The sequence below is a fragment of the Glycine max genome, chromosome 7 (genome assembly GCF_000004515.6).
Source record: "Glycine max cultivar Williams 82 chromosome 7, Glycine_max_v4.0, whole genome shotgun sequence".
NCBI classification, from domain to species: Eukaryota; Viridiplantae; Streptophyta; class Magnoliopsida; order Fabales; family Fabaceae; genus Glycine; species Glycine max.
In genome coordinates, this window is record NC_038243.2 from 39,643 (window position 1) to 57,416 (window position 17,774).

At 36.0% G+C, this 17,774-nt stretch overlaps 1 protein-coding gene across 3 annotated transcripts; it reads left to right on the top strand.

Annotated features, from left to right (window-relative positions):
• The first annotated feature begins 263 nt into the window (after nt 1-263).
• On the top strand, nt 264-16,633 carry LOC100809207 (histone acetyltransferase HAC1). 3 transcript variants are annotated; one of them, XM_006582901.4, is made up of 17 exons: nt 264-557; nt 960-1,231; nt 2,025-2,139; nt 2,325-2,460; nt 2,704-3,192; nt 3,410-5,190; nt 6,585-6,881; nt 6,964-7,242; nt 10,294-10,422; nt 10,509-10,709; nt 10,819-10,961; nt 11,083-11,395; nt 11,608-11,747; nt 13,939-14,017; nt 14,317-14,709; nt 15,735-15,952; nt 16,044-16,633. In XM_006582901.4, exons 2-17 carry the CDS (start codon nt 1,035-1,037, stop codon nt 16,156-16,158), a joined length of 5,025 nt encoding a protein of 1,674 aa, XP_006582964.1. In that variant the 5' UTR covers nt 264-557; nt 960-1,034; the 3' UTR covers nt 16,159-16,633. The 3 variants fall into 3 exon arrangements, with proteins under 3 accessions (XP_006582964.1, XP_006582962.1, XP_006582963.1); XM_006582899.3 differs by having other exon boundaries at nt 291-557; nt 2,325-2,622; XM_006582900.4 differs by having other exon boundaries at nt 291-557; nt 1,047-1,231; nt 2,325-2,622.
• Nucleotides 16,634-17,774: the final 1,141 nt, after the last annotated feature.

Here is a 17,774-nt window from a genome sequence, read left to right on the forward strand (position 1 = left end):
TTAATATTGCAAATTTTATATCATAAAATCAATTTTATAATGAAACCTACCTAGTTTTTAAATACCTAAATAACTGGATATTAAAAAAAAACTAACAACATCTAAATGAATTGTTAATACCGAGAGATCTAATTCAATCGATTATGGGTTATTTTAAACGTGTGAATAAGGGAAATCATTCTAGTTTTGTGGTAGATTAATATCTTTTCCGGTAAAAAAAAAACAAATAAAGCCTTTTTAATTGAGTCTAAACTCCGTAACGGAAATCATTCTAGTTTTGTAGTAGACCAATATCTTTTTCGATCCCGTCTTTCTTATGGTTTTTCCTTATATTTATTTAGCGATTCTTTTTGTTTCTGTTATTATAGTTCATTCGTGGCAAAATTCCGCACGTGCCATTGGTTGGAAACGGTGTCACCGACCTTTCTCTTTCTCCACGGCTGAAGCATCGTGAATCTTCGTCGGCGTGGTCGTCGATAATTTGGGGGTTCCTTTCCAATTCCAAATTGCGATATCGAACTCGTGCTTGGTTTGCACTCGATTGTTCACCGTTTTAGGTTCGTCATAACCCATCAATCCGTTAGGGTTTCCGTGTTCCTTAACATATATTTATTGATTCGATTCGGTACTTAGGGTTTCTCGCTGTACTCATGTTTGATTGAATTTGTATAATATGAATTTAATCTTTCAGTTGTCAGTTTTTAGCAGAAGGGGATCAACGTAGCGTGATTCTGTAGACCTCCCCTTTTTTTATAATTTAGGAAAAATTATAAAAATTGCTTGCATTCAATATCATATGCCTTTTCTTGCTCTTGATGATATAGGTTTCTTCGTATTTCATTTCCTTCATGCCCTTTGTGTGCCGCTAATGACATTGTTGTCCGTTGATTTACATTCAAATGGATGTTGGCATTGAATTCGCATGTTATCGGTGTGTTTGGTTTGTACCCTGATTACAGGGGTCTGGTACGGATTCAGTGCTAGCTGATGGTGGAATCCAGTTACATTTTTGAGTTATGTGAAAAATAAAGAAGATGAAACTGCAGGCACATATTCCGGGGGAGATGTCAGGACAGGTACCTAATCAAGCAGGGTCTCAATTGTCTGGTCTGACCCAACTGAATGGGAATGCACTCACTCATCAGATGCCACCTTTAGGGGGTGTACCGCGTTCAACAATTAATATGGATCCTGAATTTCTTAGAGCTCGCACTTTTATTCAAGAGAAGATGTAAGCATTTTTTTTCCATTTGTTTAACTGCACTCTTTCAGGGGTAACTTGACTTCGTTGATTCTTAATTAGGATTTTTATCTGTAGGCATATAAGAAGTGGATATTGATATTTTTGTTAAAACTAACTGCAAACATGCTAGCATAAACTCAACAATGATAGCCAGTACTTATTATTCAATATATATATTTATCTTTGCAGACCAAAAAAAACAAACAATGATAGCCAGTGTATAGATAGGTTCATAAACGAAATTGATAGTTGGAATTATCTGAAAACAGAAATGAAAGGAAACTAATTTTTTTGACACTTGATCATTATTATTAATTATCTTTTATGTGCCAGTGTATCTGTGTATGCTTTGTGGCTCACTTGCATGGACTAGCTGAATATTTAAGCTAACCTATAATAATTTAATGCAATAATTTTCATAATTTTATTGAGAATCTAAGAACCTGCAGTGAGTGGAACAGTATTTGCAACTTGCTTGACTACATTGAGTCACACCATGCTTCTTTATCTTCCACTTTATAATTTATGGCCTAACTTTGTATGTGTGGCTATATCATTCTATCAAAGTTGTTGCTACGGGATACCTGCAGTGTAGATGCCATCAAGTGAATTAGATTACTGCCTCTATGTTTTATTATGTGCTAATTTTCTCACCTGCACTGTTTTTTTGACTTAAAAATAGTATATATATATATATATATATATAATGTGTGCATATGATAAACTACAACTACAATAGTTTTTTCATTCTCATCAGTAGATATTTTGTTTTACCTTCCAGCTTTGATATGTTGTTGCAACGACAACAGCTGCCAGTTACAGATGTACAGAGAAGGAAGCTTAAGGATCTTGCAAACCGCTTGGAGGAGGGCATGTTAAAAGCTGCTCTCTCTAAGGTTTCTTCTGGTCCTGTACTTATGTTTCTTATCCAGTTTCCATTATTTGGAAGGATCTAAATCTTGTTTGTGATTTTAAACACTAGAGATTTCTGATTCTGGAAATAATAACATGGAACCTTCAAACTTATTCCTTAATTTAAATACTATATTTGTGTTGATAATGCCTTGGACTTATCTTTCAGGAGGATTACATGAACTTGGATACACTGGAGAGTCGTTTATCTAATTTCCTCCGACGAGCATCTATGAATAATCACAACCAACAATATCCGCAGCGTGTTAACTCTTCTCCAATTGGTACAATGATACCAACCCCTGGTATGTCACATGTTCCAAATTCAAGCATGATGGTTGCATCTTCTATGGATGCCTCTGTGATTTCTGCCAGTGGGCGTAATAGCATAGCATCAACATCTTTCAATAGTGTAAACATGTTACCAGCTGGTGGTATGCTTGGCAGTACCTTAAATAGATTTGATGGTAATATTAGGTGTTATCATTCTTCACCAATCCTTTTGCTTTTCTTTTCTTGTCCTTCATTGTAGAGTCAATGTGTTGCAGGTTTGTCTAATGGCTATCAGCAGTCTTCTACCAGCTTTTCTGCTGCCTCAGGGGGGAACATTTCATCAATGGGGGTGCAGAGAATTGCTAGCCAGATGATTCCCACTCCTGGATTCACAGTCAGCAGTAATCACTCACACATGAATATAGATTCTAATAATACTAATGGTGGTGCCTTTTCCAGTGTAGAGTCTACTATGGTACCACTGTCACAGCTACAGCAGCAGAAGCAGCATGTTGGTGGCCAAAATAGTCATGTATTGCAGAACCTCAGTGGCCAAATGGGTAGTGGAATGAGATCTGGTTTACTACAGAAGCCATTTGCAAACTCAAATGGTGCTATAAGTAGTGGATCAGGCTTGATTGGAAATAATATACAGCTTACAAATGAACCTGGCACTTCTTCTGACAGCTATGCCTCAACTTATGCTAATTCCCCTAAACACTTGCAGCAGCCCTTCGATCAAAAACAGAAACCAGTAGTGCAGGGTAATATTTCTTACTCCTTTCTTCTCTATTTTATCAAAGAATGATCCTAAGACCTTTACCTCCAAACCAGCACCTGTGTTAAGTTGCATAACTTTTTTGGCTATTTTGTTGTTTGTTGGGTGAGTATATATATGTGTGTCTATATGCATTGTGAATGTTCTGTATTTTTGCCTTAGAAATTGACATGTCTCAGAAAGGATAACAATTCTATTGTCAGGTGATGGATATGGAATGAATAATGTTGACAATTTTGCTTCTGGAAACTTTTATACATCTGCGACATCCTCTGGGTCTATGATGAACAATCAGAACACTAATTCAGTTAAATTACCATCAATGCCCAAAATTAGCTCATTGATGAATAGTCACTCAAATTTGCACGGTATGCAGCAGGCTGCTCATATAAAGTCCCAACCAACTAACCAGCTAGAAAAGTTGAATTTTCAGTCTTCATTGACTTCAAGAGATGGCCTTCTGCATTCTCAACAGCAGTATCAGCAAAGGCCTCAACAATTGCAGCAGCCAGATCAGTATGCACAACAGCAATTTCAATCTATGCAAAGTCAACAGCCTCCACATGTGATCAACAGTGACACATTCAGTCAGTCTCTGCTATCTTCCAATCTAGAAAACCGAGTGAAGCCTGAACCTGGAATTGAACATCATAAAGAAGTGCCTAATTCTCATGTCTCTGAACAGTTTCACATATCTGAGATGCAGAGTCAGTTCCATCAGAACTCATCTGAAGATTGCTCTAGGGGTGCTCAATATCTTCCATTCCCATCTGGTCACCATGATTTATTGTCATCAACACCTCAAATTTCACAACAAATGTTGCACCAGCATCAATTGGTTGCAGAGTCTCAAAATAATTTCAACAAATCTGTAATTCTAAACCAATGGCCTCAATCACAAGATTGTAACCACATACCTGACAGTATTTCACATGATCAACATCTCCACATGGATTTTCATCAAAGAATATCTGGGCAAGATGAAGCTCAATGCAATAATTTATCGTCAGATGGATCTATTATTGGTCGAGCTGTTCTTTCTAGAGGCTCAGCTGAGCAACTGGACTCTGGAAATGCTATAAAAAAGGCGCACAGGAATCAACAGAGGTGGCTTTTATTTCTACTTCATGCACGACGGTGTTCTGCCCCTGAAGGACGATGCAAAGAACGCTTTTGTTCTAATGCACAGAAGTTATGCAAGCACTTAGATAGATGCACCCTGCGCCATTGCCAATATCCTCGTTGCCATCATACCAGGGTGTTGCTTCATCATTTCATAAACTGCAAGGATCCATGTTGCCCTGTTTGTGTTTTTGTGAGAAAGTATCGACGTGCATTTCAACTCAAGCCTCAGATTCAGCCGGAACCTGAATCCAGCTTGCCAACTGCAGTGAATGGATCCTGTAAACCTTACAATATTGTAGGCACATCGCCTAGATTGATCTCGAAGCCTCCATTAGTTGTTGAAACTTCCGAGGACTTGCACCCATCTATAAAACGTATAAAGATTGAGCATTGTGCCCAGCCTATTAATCCTGAAAATGACCATTCTGCTTCATCTTTTACAGAAAATTGTGAATCTGTTGTTTCCAGGGATGCTCAGTCTCAACCCCAAGCTTATCCCAATATTGAGAAGTCTATCTCAATCGAATCTGAGCTTACAGAAGTTAAGGCTGAAGCTCCTGCACATGTGGTACATGAAAAATTAAGTGAGATGAAAATGGATAACAATAATGCAGATGATAAAATGCCTATTGCTGAACCTGTCAAATATGATGAACCTGCTAATTTAGCTAGGCCTGAAAATATAAAAACTGAGAAAGAAACTGGACAAGACAGGAAAGAAAATGTTGTGCAGACATCTGAAAATGCAGCTGGAACCAAGTCTGGCAAGCCAAAAATAAAAGGAGTCTCATTAACTGAATTATTTACTCCAGAGCAAGTCAGGGAACATATCACTGGCCTCAGGCAATGGGTTGGCCAGGTAAGTCTTTGTATTCTTGTGCCATTTTTCATTGGAAAAGTATAATTTAGTTCATTAGTTAAATAATACTACATTATCTGTACTAGTGTACTGTAAACCTGTTCCATTGTACTTTAAAATCTATTTAATATGTTTCTTCTTGATAATAGTTTGCATATCTATTGTTTCTATCAATACACTGACCTTCTGTATGTTAGTTGAAATATGATTTGGACCTTCTGTAAGTATTTGTTAACAGGCATGTAATTCTTCAGTGACCTCAGGTTTTATTGCACGTCCTTTACTCAAAGGACAGCAGTAACTGGAAAAATCTCTAGCTCAAAGAAATTTTTTAGTTGTACTGTTGTCTAACACTAAATCAAATGAGACAGAATGAGAATGTTTTTGGCATCACAACAATGGACAACTTTTATATTTTAATTTATAATTTAAAATTTAAAAAAGGAAAATTTATTAGAATGAGTACAAAAAACGTTATACTAGAACTCCTTTCCCTCTACAACTCTTAATGGGATTCCTTGAAAGGAAGCATGTGCTGAAACATGGAGAGACTGATAAAAATTTCATACCAAGGCGAATCTAGGGATAATTATTTTTCTTTGTAGATGTAGTAGGCATTTTGCTCCAGCCAAAGAGACCAAAAAACATTATAGAAAGCATATTTCTCTAACAACATGCCCTCCTTTCTCTGACCAAAGCCTGTGAATGTAGTTTAGAGAAAGTACTTCTATCTTCGTGTGCATTCCCTAGATTCACCAGATGAAGTCCACTCCAAATGTATCGGCTGGACAAAATTTGAACTATGCTTATTACGATATTCAAGAACTTATATTCCTGATTAATCACTATCACATACTTTTAAATAAACTTTGCTGTCTGTCTCTTTAAGTCTTTTTTTATGGTCTACTGCTGTTTGATTTTTATGCATGAGACACCTATTATATATTCCATAAATTGAATCTTTTAATGCAGATGAGACATCTCTCATCTATTCCATTACTTGAATATTTTATCAATCTGATCTGGTCATTTTTGTGGAAATGTGATTTCTTATAATTTGTGCCTAGAAGCTTGATTTACATGATGCATTCAACTTCATAAAATGCCATTTTCATAATATTGTGCATACAACAAACCATAAAGACTAATTCAACCATTATATTTATTGTATCTAAATGTTCAGCTAAAGTGGTTAGTCCAAATACATGGTTGTTACTGTAGACTTTAAATTTTATTTTCCTATCATCTTGCTATTTAACATCCTAGGTTGTGTTATTTTCCTAAGCCTAAATTTTAAGGTTTGGGTAAGCATTATATTGTTCATGTGGTATATTTCCCACATAATATTTCTCTATTTATCCACAAGTTGTCATAACATCATCTTCTTGTGACAGAGCAAGTCAAAAGCAGAGAAGAATCAAGCAATGGAGCATTCAATGAGTGAGAACTCCTGCCAATTGTGTGCTGTAGAGAAGCTTACCTTTGAACCACCGCCTATTTATTGCACAACTTGTGGGGTTCGCATTAAACGAAATAATATGTATTATACCACGGGCACCGGTGACACACGGCATTATTTTTGTCTTCCATGCTATAATGATGCTCGTACAGAGAACATCATTGTTGATGGGACTCCCATTGCCAAATCAAGATTGGAAAAGAAGAAGAATGATGAGGAAACTGAGGAATGGGTATGTTAAGTGTGCCATATGTGTCATTTGGTTGTTCAGCTAAGTTTTTTTGTTTTATTAACCATCTATTCTCTGTGTGCAGTGGGTTCAATGTGATAAATGTGAAGCATGGCAACATCAAATTTGTGCTTTATTTAATGGCAGAAGAAATGATGGTGGACAAGCTGAATATACTTGCCCTAACTGCTATATTCAAGAGGTAGAAAGAGGAGAGCGCAAGCCCTTACCGCAAAGTGCTGTTCTTGGAGCCAAGGATTTGCCGAGAACTATTCTCAGTGATCACATAGAACAGCGATTATTTAAACGGCTAAAGCAAGAAAGACAAGAAAGGGCAAGGCTTCAAGGAAAAAGTTATGATGAGGTGATTCTTGTATTGGTTGGCAGAAATAAGTTTGGTTCACTTTATTATTTCATTGTTTATTTTCTTTAGTATATTTAATAAATGGGGGAAAGGTGTATATTAGCTGTTAGTTAGTTAGGATAGCTAGGATAACTAACTGTTAGATAGTTAGAACTAACTGTTAGTTAGTTAAGAAACTATAAATAGTCAATTAGAGGGAAGTTAGAATGAGGGAGTAGGAAGTGGAGGGTGGTGAGACCTCGAAACTCACTTTGTATTTTGTCTTGGGTGTTGGAAGCACCACCATAATAATACAATCTTTTTCTCTGTTTCTGGTCCAGTTCTATCAACTGGTATCAGAGCTCCGATCTAGGAGCGCATAATTGTTAATGGTGATGAAGGCAAATGCAAGAATGGAGATGTGCATGGAAGCCATGGAGAAAGCGATGGAAGAGAATCGCGAAGCAGTGGAATCACGGTTGAGTTCGATCGAAGGGATGATACAAAGGTTGGCAGCAACATGGGAGAAAAAATCTCCTACTGCAAACATTCACACAGCTGACATGAGCGGAGGAAATGAAGGCACTGCGTCACATGACGGCAATTGGTGGAGTAATTTGGAAATGCCCATATTTGACGGTGAGGATCCTATGGGCTGGTTGACAAAGATCGAAAGATATTTCCGGTTGCGCGTTGTAAGGGAAGAGGACAAGCTAGAGGTTGTAATGGTCGCGATGGATGGGGAAGCTTTGGATTGGTTCCAATGGTGGGAATCTTGGAATCCAAACCACTCTTGGGATGGATTCAAGATTGTTGACACCCAAAGTTTTCAAGCTTCTAGCTTGGGAAATCCTTTTCAAGCGTTGCTGGCACTGGAACAAGAAGAGACAGTGTAAGGATTCATAGGCCAATTTGAGATGTGCGTTGGAATGGTGAAGGGGTTGGAGGAGCCATTTCTAGTGGAAGTGTTCCTCAAGGGGTTAAAGGAGGAGATTAGCACTGAGTTAAGGCTTCATGAACCAAAGACTTGATAGAAGCTATGGTTAAGGCTCGAAGAATGGAGGATAAGAACAGAGTTTTAGGGATATTACCCTTGAGTAATAGCCAGGGGTATAATTTGCAGAAACCCAGTTATTTGGGTCAGAAATTTTTAAGGGATTGACAGCCAGCAAATAGTAAGGTAGCTGATCCTACTAATGTTGCTAAAACAGGATCCAGTGGATGGCAAGGTAGAAGAATCTTCCATAATTTGTCATCCGCGGAAGTAAATGAGAAAATGAGGAAAGGAGAATGTTTCACCTGTGAAGAAAAGTATAATCCCGCTCGCGTGTGTAAGAATAAACAGTTCAGATTGATGATTATGGAAGAAGAGGATGAAGGGGAGACCCTTGCTTATGAAATGCAGGCTGTTTTCCTCAACTTGACCTTGAGGACAAGGTCCATCTTGAATGGGGGGTATTGATAGATGGGGGAAAGGTGTATGTTAGCTATCAGTTAGTTAGGATAACTAACTGTTAGTTAAGAAACTATAAATAGTCAATTAGAGGGAAGTTAGAATGAGGGAGTAGGAAGTGGAGGGTGGTGAGACATCGAAACACTTTGTATTTTGTCTTGGGTGTTGGAAGCACCCCCATAATAATACAATCTTTTCCTCTGTTTCTGGTCCAGTTCTATCAATATTTTAGTTCTTTTATCATTATTTGAAACTGATTTCTTCTTCATTCATCTTCTCTGGCTCTTTGCATTTTTTCTGTATGATTGCTTCTGGTTCTATTGTTTTCAAACTGGGTTTTGTTTCTGTTTCCTTTGTTTGACTTGTTTGAATACTGTGCCGTGCTGGTTTGACTTGTTTTGGTGCTCTTCTTTGGAGTGACTTGTTATTCTGTGTTGTGCTGTGGATGATCCCACTCTGGTTTGACCTGTTTTGGTGTTGTGTTGTTGAGTGACTTGTTTGAATAAATCATCTATTTCATCCACAAATTATTAATCTCCCCCTAAATAGTCCCTAGAGTAAACAAATTATATAAGTAATCCCTAGAGTAAACAAATTATATAAGTAATCCCTCAAGTATTAGAAATCATACTAAATAGTCCCCCAAGTATTGAAAGAATCCTTCAAATTAGTCCATGGGCTTTAGCAAAATATATTAATGTAGGGACTAAATTGATGAATATTCAATACTTTAGGTCCACTTATACAATTTCATTACTTTAAGGATTATTTAGGAAAAGTGGGTAATACTTGAGGGATCAAGTTGATGGTCAACTTAGAATTGTTAGCTTGTAACTTCAGAGTTTGTAACTTATAAGTCGCATCGTGCATTTGACTTTTTATGCACTTTTTAAGTTTATTTAAATGTTAGAATAAGTTGTAGGTTATATATCTTATTTATTTTATACGCATTTATTTATAGGTTTATATATAATTCTATAGTCAGATCTAATGAACCATGTTACAATTACACAATTTTTCATGTTTCCTTACTCTTTACAATCTATGTAATATGTAAGATCTCGGTTTTGACTACCTTGGCTATAAAACTTGCAATGTTGTACGAAACTGAGTTTTTGGATAGTAAAAAGCCAACAGCAGAGGAATGTGACAGAGATGAGAATGCTGAGTTGGATGAGTGGAAATAGATAAGGATTGTGAATGCATGCATTAGAGAGAAAGGTGGGGTAGCACCTTATAGAAAAAAATGATAAAATCTTGCCTTAGGTGGTTTGAGTAGTATGGACTATGGAAAAGACCTATAGAAGCCCCACTAAGGAGAGTGTATTAGATGAAGGATAGCCCCATCGCGTTAGATGTAAAGGGAGACCAAGGAAAAAAATGGCGAAACCATTAAGAAGGATTTAGAGGTCTGTGGTTTTCATAATAGAACATTATTGCTCGATCCATGTAGCCGACTTCATTAGTGGATAAGTCTTGGTCATTGTTTTTAATTCTTTTATGCACCTGTGTATTTTTTGCTTTTAATGTTTCTTGGATATTGATTATTACACTTGTTGCTAGCATATCCTGGTTTTCTATGGATTACTAATTTCATATTCGCTTGGATGTGTTGTCAGATTCCTGGAGCTGAAGCTCTTGTTATAAGAGTTGTGTCATCTGTTGACAAAAAGTTAGAAGTGAAACCGCGGTTTCTGGAGATTTTTCAGGAAGAGAATTACCCAACAGAATTTCCATATAAATCAAAGGTGATGGGAAAGTTGATTTTATCCATCCGATTGTAATCAAATCATTAATCATGAATACTTTTGATTCCCTTAGCTTTCTATTCCAGGTAGTTTTGTTGTTTCAAAGGATAGAAGGTGTGGAAGTTTGCCTATTTGGCATGTATGTTCAAGAATTTGGATCTGAATGTCAATTTCCTAATCAGCGCCGCGTGTACCTTTCATATTTGGATTCTGTGAAGTATTTTAGGCCTGAGGTTAAAGCAGTGACGGGAGAGGCTCTTCGGACTTTTGTTTACCATGAAATTCTGGTAAATTTGGACACTAAGATCTTGCTTTGGAGCCCTTCCTTAGAGATATTCTAGTTCTGGGTTACTATCTTCCTGTAAATTATATTTGATATGAATTATTTCTTTTTAGATTGGATATCTTGAATATTGCAAGAAACGTGGTTTTACAAGCTGCTATATCTGGGCTTGTCCTCCATTAAAGGGGGAAGATTATATTTTATATTGCCATCCAGAAATTCAGAAAACCCCAAAATCCGATAAGCTACGTGAATGGTGAGCGTAATAGCTTCAGTATATACAAAATGAGAAAAAAACTTGTCTATTTATTTTCCTTGTACAATGTGATTAGGTTTATTCATCTCTAACTTCAGCATTTGTCAACATGTTTCTGCAGGTATCTGGCCATGTTAAGAAAAGCTGCGAAGGAGAATATTGTGGTCGACCTCACCAACTTATACGATCATTTCTTTGTATCTACTGGTGAATGTAGGGCTAAGGTTACTGCCGCAAGACTCCCGTATTTTGATGGTGACTACTGGCCTGGGGCTGCAGAGGATTTGATTTATCAGCTTCGCCAAGAGGAAGATGGAAGGAAACAAAATAAAAAGGGAACAACTAAAAAGACTATAACAAAAAGGGCTTTGAAAGCGTCTGGTCAGTCAGATCTTTCAGCAAATGCCTCAAAGGACCTGCTCCTTATGCACAAAGTAATTCACTATTATACATGTATAATAAACATAGTTTTGTTTTCTTGGTTAATGAGATCCCTTGCAAGTCATTTTTAAGTTTTTTGAATACATATTATATAACTAAAGTTTCAAACATCACTATTGTTTCCTTACTTTACTGCTTTCAATATTTATCTGTTAGGTTCCCTTATGTTTGATAATTTCTTATAAAATTCTGGATCTTTCTCCAGCTTGGTGAAACCATTTGCCCGATGAAGGAAGATTTTATTATGGTTCATTTGCAGCATGCATGTACTAGCTGTTGTATTTTAATGGTGTCTGGCAACCGTTGGGTTTGCAACCAGTGCAAGAATTTTCAGATTTGTGATAGGTAAGGATTGTTCAATCTTATCTCCATGATTTTGTCATGTGATGTGTTAAATTATCAAAATTATGTCTTCTTGGACTAAATGGAGTAGTCCTAAACTGAAGTCTATGAAGCACAAACATTTATCCTGATAATGTCCCCTATAATTTTAGTAAATTGCCGTGACCCCATGCCCATGTTGTGTCATATCCATACCCATATCATATTCATACACATCATATTCGTGCTTGCTAGACTACTATGTTGGTAATCTGAATGTTCTTCAAGTAGTTTTTAGTGTAAATCATCACTCATTTGGGGTCTATTTTGGTTTGAGAAAATGCTCTATATTTTCATTTTCAGTTTTCACAACTAATTACAAAATGCTGCTTTTGTTTTTACTCTGTTTCTTGCCTTCAAAGATTTGGACAAGAAACAATGAAGGTTATATTTTGTTTTCATTTTTTTCCTACACAAATCTTACGAAAATCATAAGCAAAGTAGAAACAAGGTGACATTTTTGTAATTATTTTATGGCTTTCCATTATGTGTATTTTTGCTATCTTTCTAGTACACATTTTGTGATATTTTCAGTAAGTTTGTCTTAGAAATTGGTCTTAAAGTCTAACTCAATTCCACAAAACCGGCTTGTAAGGAGAGGATTGTCCCATAGTAGTCAATCCCGGAATAGCGGAGAGCTGTCCCAAAAGTGGGATAGCGGATAGCGGGATGATCGCTATTCTAATATTTTTTTGTCCCTCAAATTTGAGGTCTTCTTTTAGTCCCTCAAATTTGTGAAATACTTTTTTAGTTCTTGAATGATTTTTGACGGTTTGGATGCACAATTTGTGGTGGCTTTTGACCACAAGAAGGACTAAAAAAAGAATCGTGACTGAAAGTACGTAAATTTTAATTTGGAGGACTAACAAAGACAAACCCCTAAATTTTGAGGGACTAAAAACATATTTAAACAAATTTGAGGCCCAACAGATGAGAAAAGAGAAAAAAACACACCCTGAAACCCTAAGGACCCAACTGATCAGGTTTTGTTAGCCAACGTCGCCCTTGTGAAAGTAAAATGTCCCTATGGCAAAATGCAAATGGAAGAGCTGAAGGTCGGTGGTGGCATGAGGGTGGCTGGAGAGTGTCGGTGCAGTGGATTTTGCTTGGGCTTTAGAGCTGCAACACCAAAAAAACCCGGAAGCATATTGAAAATCACAAATTGAGTTTGTGTGGCACCTTACTGCAGCAATAACAGCTGCTCTTGGGTTTATAAACTCTTTAAGCCATATCTCTAGTTGATATAGGACTAAACTACTACCTTTGATGTTGCAATTAAGGCAGCCCCCAAAGAGGACACAACTAAGGTGGGCTATAGGGATGACCACAATTAAGGCGACTTTCCAACACTCCACCTCATGCCCAAGACTACTAGCCTGGAGCATGGTAAAAGCAGTTGGCTGTTGGCCCAACAATGGATTTACCGATTTAGGATAGATTTTGATACCATTTTAGAATTTGAGCTTAAGACCTCACTCAACCTTACAAAATTGATTTGTAAGGTGATGACCGTCCAACCTTTATATCTCTAGTCGATGTAGTGACTAAACCACCACCCTTGAGACTGCAATTAAGGTACCCCCAATGAGGCCTAACTAAGGTGGGATAGGGTTGATTGCAATTTAGGTGGCTTTTCAACAGTTTGGTATACTAGAAATGTTTAAATTATGTCTATTTTTTTTTGTTAAAGCTGTTAAACTTTTATTATTTATGTTATGCAGGTTTTATAATGATGTTTTTTTCTTAACATTGTTGCCATTCATCTGCTATTATTTTCTGCTACACTATCCACCATAATGACTTGACTGATTTTGGGTTTGCTACCATCCATCATCATTCATAACACTTCAAATTATAAAAGAAATTTTACTGCAGTTTTGGACAAAATATTGAAACTGGCAGACTACCGTGGATATTTTGGAGTACCTCTGGTACTCCAATCAATATATATATTATCTTTGCCGATAAAAAAAAATTGTCTCCGTACCAAAATTTTTAGTATCTTGACATCATATCTTGTGATCTTATTAATATTTATTGTTAACATCCCTTTTTGTTATCGGTCTCCTTTTCCTTATCCCTTGCCGACTGAACCACTTCGAAATTCACCGATCAATTTTGCTAGTCACACATTCTCTGTCTTGCCTTTTCTTAGGTGTTACGAAGCAGAACTAAAGCGTGAAGAGAGAGAAAGACATCCTATTAACCAGAGGGAGAAACATACTCTTTATCCTGTAAGTAGCTGTAGCTCTAATTTTTACATGTAATATTAGTGCTTCTGTACTAGTTCATTTCTTAGTGTGCTTTGAGGAACCAAGTTGTTAGACAAATTATGGAGTTCTAAATTTGAACTGGTATATTGCGTGTTTGGTTTTAGTTATTTTACACTCAAAATGACTTTTGAGCGAGAACTCTTGAGCATTTTTTGTTTTCACTTTTCTTAAAGCAAAATAAGCTATTCAAATACACACAATCACGCGGTAGCTCCAAGTATAAGTGAATTTTGGAATTTTTAACGTGCATCATGATGCAGGTTGAAATTACTGATGTTCCTTCTGATACAAAGGACAAAGATGATATTCTTGAGAGCGAATTCTTTGACACTAGACAGGCATTTCTGAGTCTCTGCCAGGGAAATCATTACCAGTATGATACACTAAGACGGGCCAAGCATTCCTCAATGATGGTTCTCTATCATCTTCATAATCCAACGGCTCCAGCATTTGTGACAACTTGCAATATATGTTATCTTGACATAGAAACTGGTCAAGGATGGCGCTGTGAGGTTTGCCCTGAGTATGATGTATGCAATGCTTGTTATCAAAAGGATGGAGGTATTGATCATCCTCATAAGTTGACAAATCATCCATCCATGGTGGATCGTGATGCTCAGAACAAAGAAGCAAGGCAGCATCGAGTATCGCAGGTGTTGTACAAGATTGTATTTTTAGCTCCTATAGACTGTCTTATGATAATGCACTTCTCCTGTGAAATTTTAACACGACAAAGTCGTGTTTATCTCTTTCTTGATATCACATTAAATAGGGAGAGAGATAGACACAAGATTTGAGCATGATCTTCCTTGTACTTGAGAGGATCCATTCCTTTGTCTTACATAGCATCGAATCTGGTCATATCTCAGTTGTTTATTTTGTATGTCAAATAAGGCAATCGTATATTCACATGTAATGAAATTTGAGCAAGAATAGGAGTTGCTTCGTTTGTTAAGTAAGTATAACAAGTGGAGCCTGTAAAAACTATGCAAGTTAAATTTGAGTTTAAGGCTTAAGCATACAAGAAAAGCCTTACCCCCACTAGGCGAGGTTGACTACATAGATCAGAGTAGAAAATTAAGACTTTTGTTGTGTTTCATGTTTGATGATTTTCAAGGATATTGGCAAAAAAAAGATCATCAAATGACATGATAATTCTAATATATCACAGATTTTAAAAGAATTAAGTCTCAAATTCTTCCATGGTAATTAACTGATTATTTTTTGTGGTCACTATTGTTATTAATTATTTTATTATTTATAGTCTATAAGATAAAATGTGGGAAGACGTTTGCGCATCTTTGTTAAATGGTAGTCTGTGGATTACTTCTAATACTTTTTAGAAGCATTTTGTCACTTTTTTCATTATACCATGATTTTAAATTCTTTTCTGGCTATTTCTTGCTTCTGCCATATTATCTATAGTCATAATAAATCTATCTATAATAAACCTTTCCAGCTCTTGTTTCCATCCCTTGTAATGTTTTGCGTGTGTAATATTTTTTAAAAGCATGGATATTTTGATTTTTTTTGTCTTTTCCCTTGCATTTTGGACAGACTCTGTTCTAGTATATCCAAATGTTTTTTGGCCATTCTTACACCACCTTGCTTGGTGGTTATATTGCACCTTTCTGCATACATATAGGATCTCTGATATAAATGAATTGTATAATTACAGCTACGGAAAATGCTTGATCTCCTTGTTCATGCATCCCAATGTCGTTCTGCACATTGCCAATATCCCAATTGTCGCAAGGTGAAGGGACTTTTCCGCCATGGAATGCACTGCAAAACACGAGCTTCTGGAGGTTGTGTTCTTTGCAAGAAAATGTGGTATTTGCTTCAACTTCATGCTCGTGCTTGCAAAGAATCTGAATGCCATGTACCACGTTGCAGGTTTGTAGATCAGGCATTGCCATTATTCTCGTGTTAACACTATTTTATAGATTTTGCATGTATTAATACTGTTTATTTGGGTTTAAATCAGAGATTTAAAAGAACATCTAAGGAGACTTCAGCAACAGTCTGATTCACGGCGTAGAGCTGCTGTAATGGAAATGATGAGGCAGAGAGCCGCAGAAGTTGCTAACAATGCTGGATGAGCAATTTATACTTGTAAATATGTGGCACTTTGAAGAAATGCTCTAGACAGAGGTATACCTTAGTTTCACCTATGCTCCGACAGCAGTGATTGTTTTTGTGAATGAATAGGAATAGATAGGGTACATGTATCCTTGCGTCCATCTCAACATGTTTGTCCCAGAAAAAGATCTGAGTTCAGCCATTTAGTGCTGCTGTCCTCTTCTGCAAAGGACTAACCAGGTCCGGCGGGATATTTGGTGGTGCGTCTGTTTTTGTAATTCTTTGATTTTGTTAAGTTACTTGTTTTATGTCAGATGCCATCCTTCTTCGGTGGCGGGTGTACTATAGTCCTAAATAGGTCTCAAATTTCTTAGAAATCTTTGTGGGAGGGAGGGATGTCATCAAGTCGTTTTTAGTTGACCGTTTTAAAGATTCAATGCATTTTGTAGAATCTTTTATTTAAAGATGGAAGTAAATAATTAGAATCTTCACATAGTTCTGCTTCCTTTATGGGATAGTATCTACTGTCTCTTTTGCGTACTTTTTTATATTCAATATTGCTATTCGATTTTTTGCTATGGAAGCAATTCTGTGAATTTTTCATAATATCTTAAATTATTAGTAAATGAGATAACATGATGTGTGAAGAATGGAGCATTCGAGGTTCAGTTTGAATCGATCTAAAGTATATTTTAGAATATAAATTATTGAATCAATCTGAGTGGAAGGAGTAAAATTGTAAAATTTTAGTATACAGTGTATTCAAAGTACATAATACTGTTTATGTTGGTAGAATTCTTTTTTGCAGAATACATCTTTCTATTATTAAGGGATTGATTTTTCGAAGTTATACCGAGTTTTCTTTCTGGTTACAACATTAATGTTAAAATTGAATATAGGTTTCAATAAAAAAAATTGAATATAAGATTACATGTCTAAGATTTTCTTTTCCTACTCAAATCATTGAAGTGAAAAATTACCTTAAACTCGGAATGACTTTTATCTAATTCTAACTTAGGTGCTTATTGTATATTGGATTCATATACTAAAAAAATTACATGTCTTAATGATACATTTAAAATTTAAAGTTATTTAAATGACACGTGTCAAGAATTTAAATGGTAAAAGCATAGTTTTGGTTTCTAAATTTAATTTAAAATTCAATTGTCTTTTATTTTTAATCTGACCTCTAATTATGTATTCCTGTAAGGGTTTTAGAAGTAATATAATAACTAAAACCAGAACAATATCTGAAGACATAATAACTAATGATACAGAAATAAAAAATTTTACTATCCAATTATCTACAAATTGTGATATCTTTGATAACAAAATCTTGATAAATAAAGTAGATGGTATAGATTTGCAACCAGACAAAGAAAAAATGATTTTAGGACTTGACCGTATCGTACATGATAACACATCAATTATCATTACAAAAAATTATTTATTAATCTCTACAAACTCACAAATGTCACCCATAATAGACAAACTAACATAAGAGTTGTGAACAAAGCGTGATGATGTCCCCACTAATACTAATGATAGCAACCAATGTCCTTGTGACACACCTAATAGTTGTAAAATAAAAGAATCACAAAATTATGGTAGGATAAACATCTTTGAAACATCCCAT

What these genes read in the sequence shown, in the direction of transcription:
- LOC100809207 (XM_006582899.3), top strand. Translation starts at nt 1,035, where the DNA reads ATGAAACTGCAGGCACATATTCCGGGGGAGATGTCAGGACAGGTACCT. An exon ending in ACTTTTATTCAAGAGAAGAT is followed by an intron (nt 1,232 to 2,024) that starts GTAAGCATTTTT and finishes TTTACCTTCCAG; the next exon opens with CTTTGATATGTTGTTGCAAC. An exon ending in TCAGGCAATGGGTTGGCCAG is followed by an intron (nt 5,191 to 6,584) that starts GTAAGTCTTTGT and finishes TTCTTGTGACAG; the next exon opens with AGCAAGTCAAAAGCAGAGAA.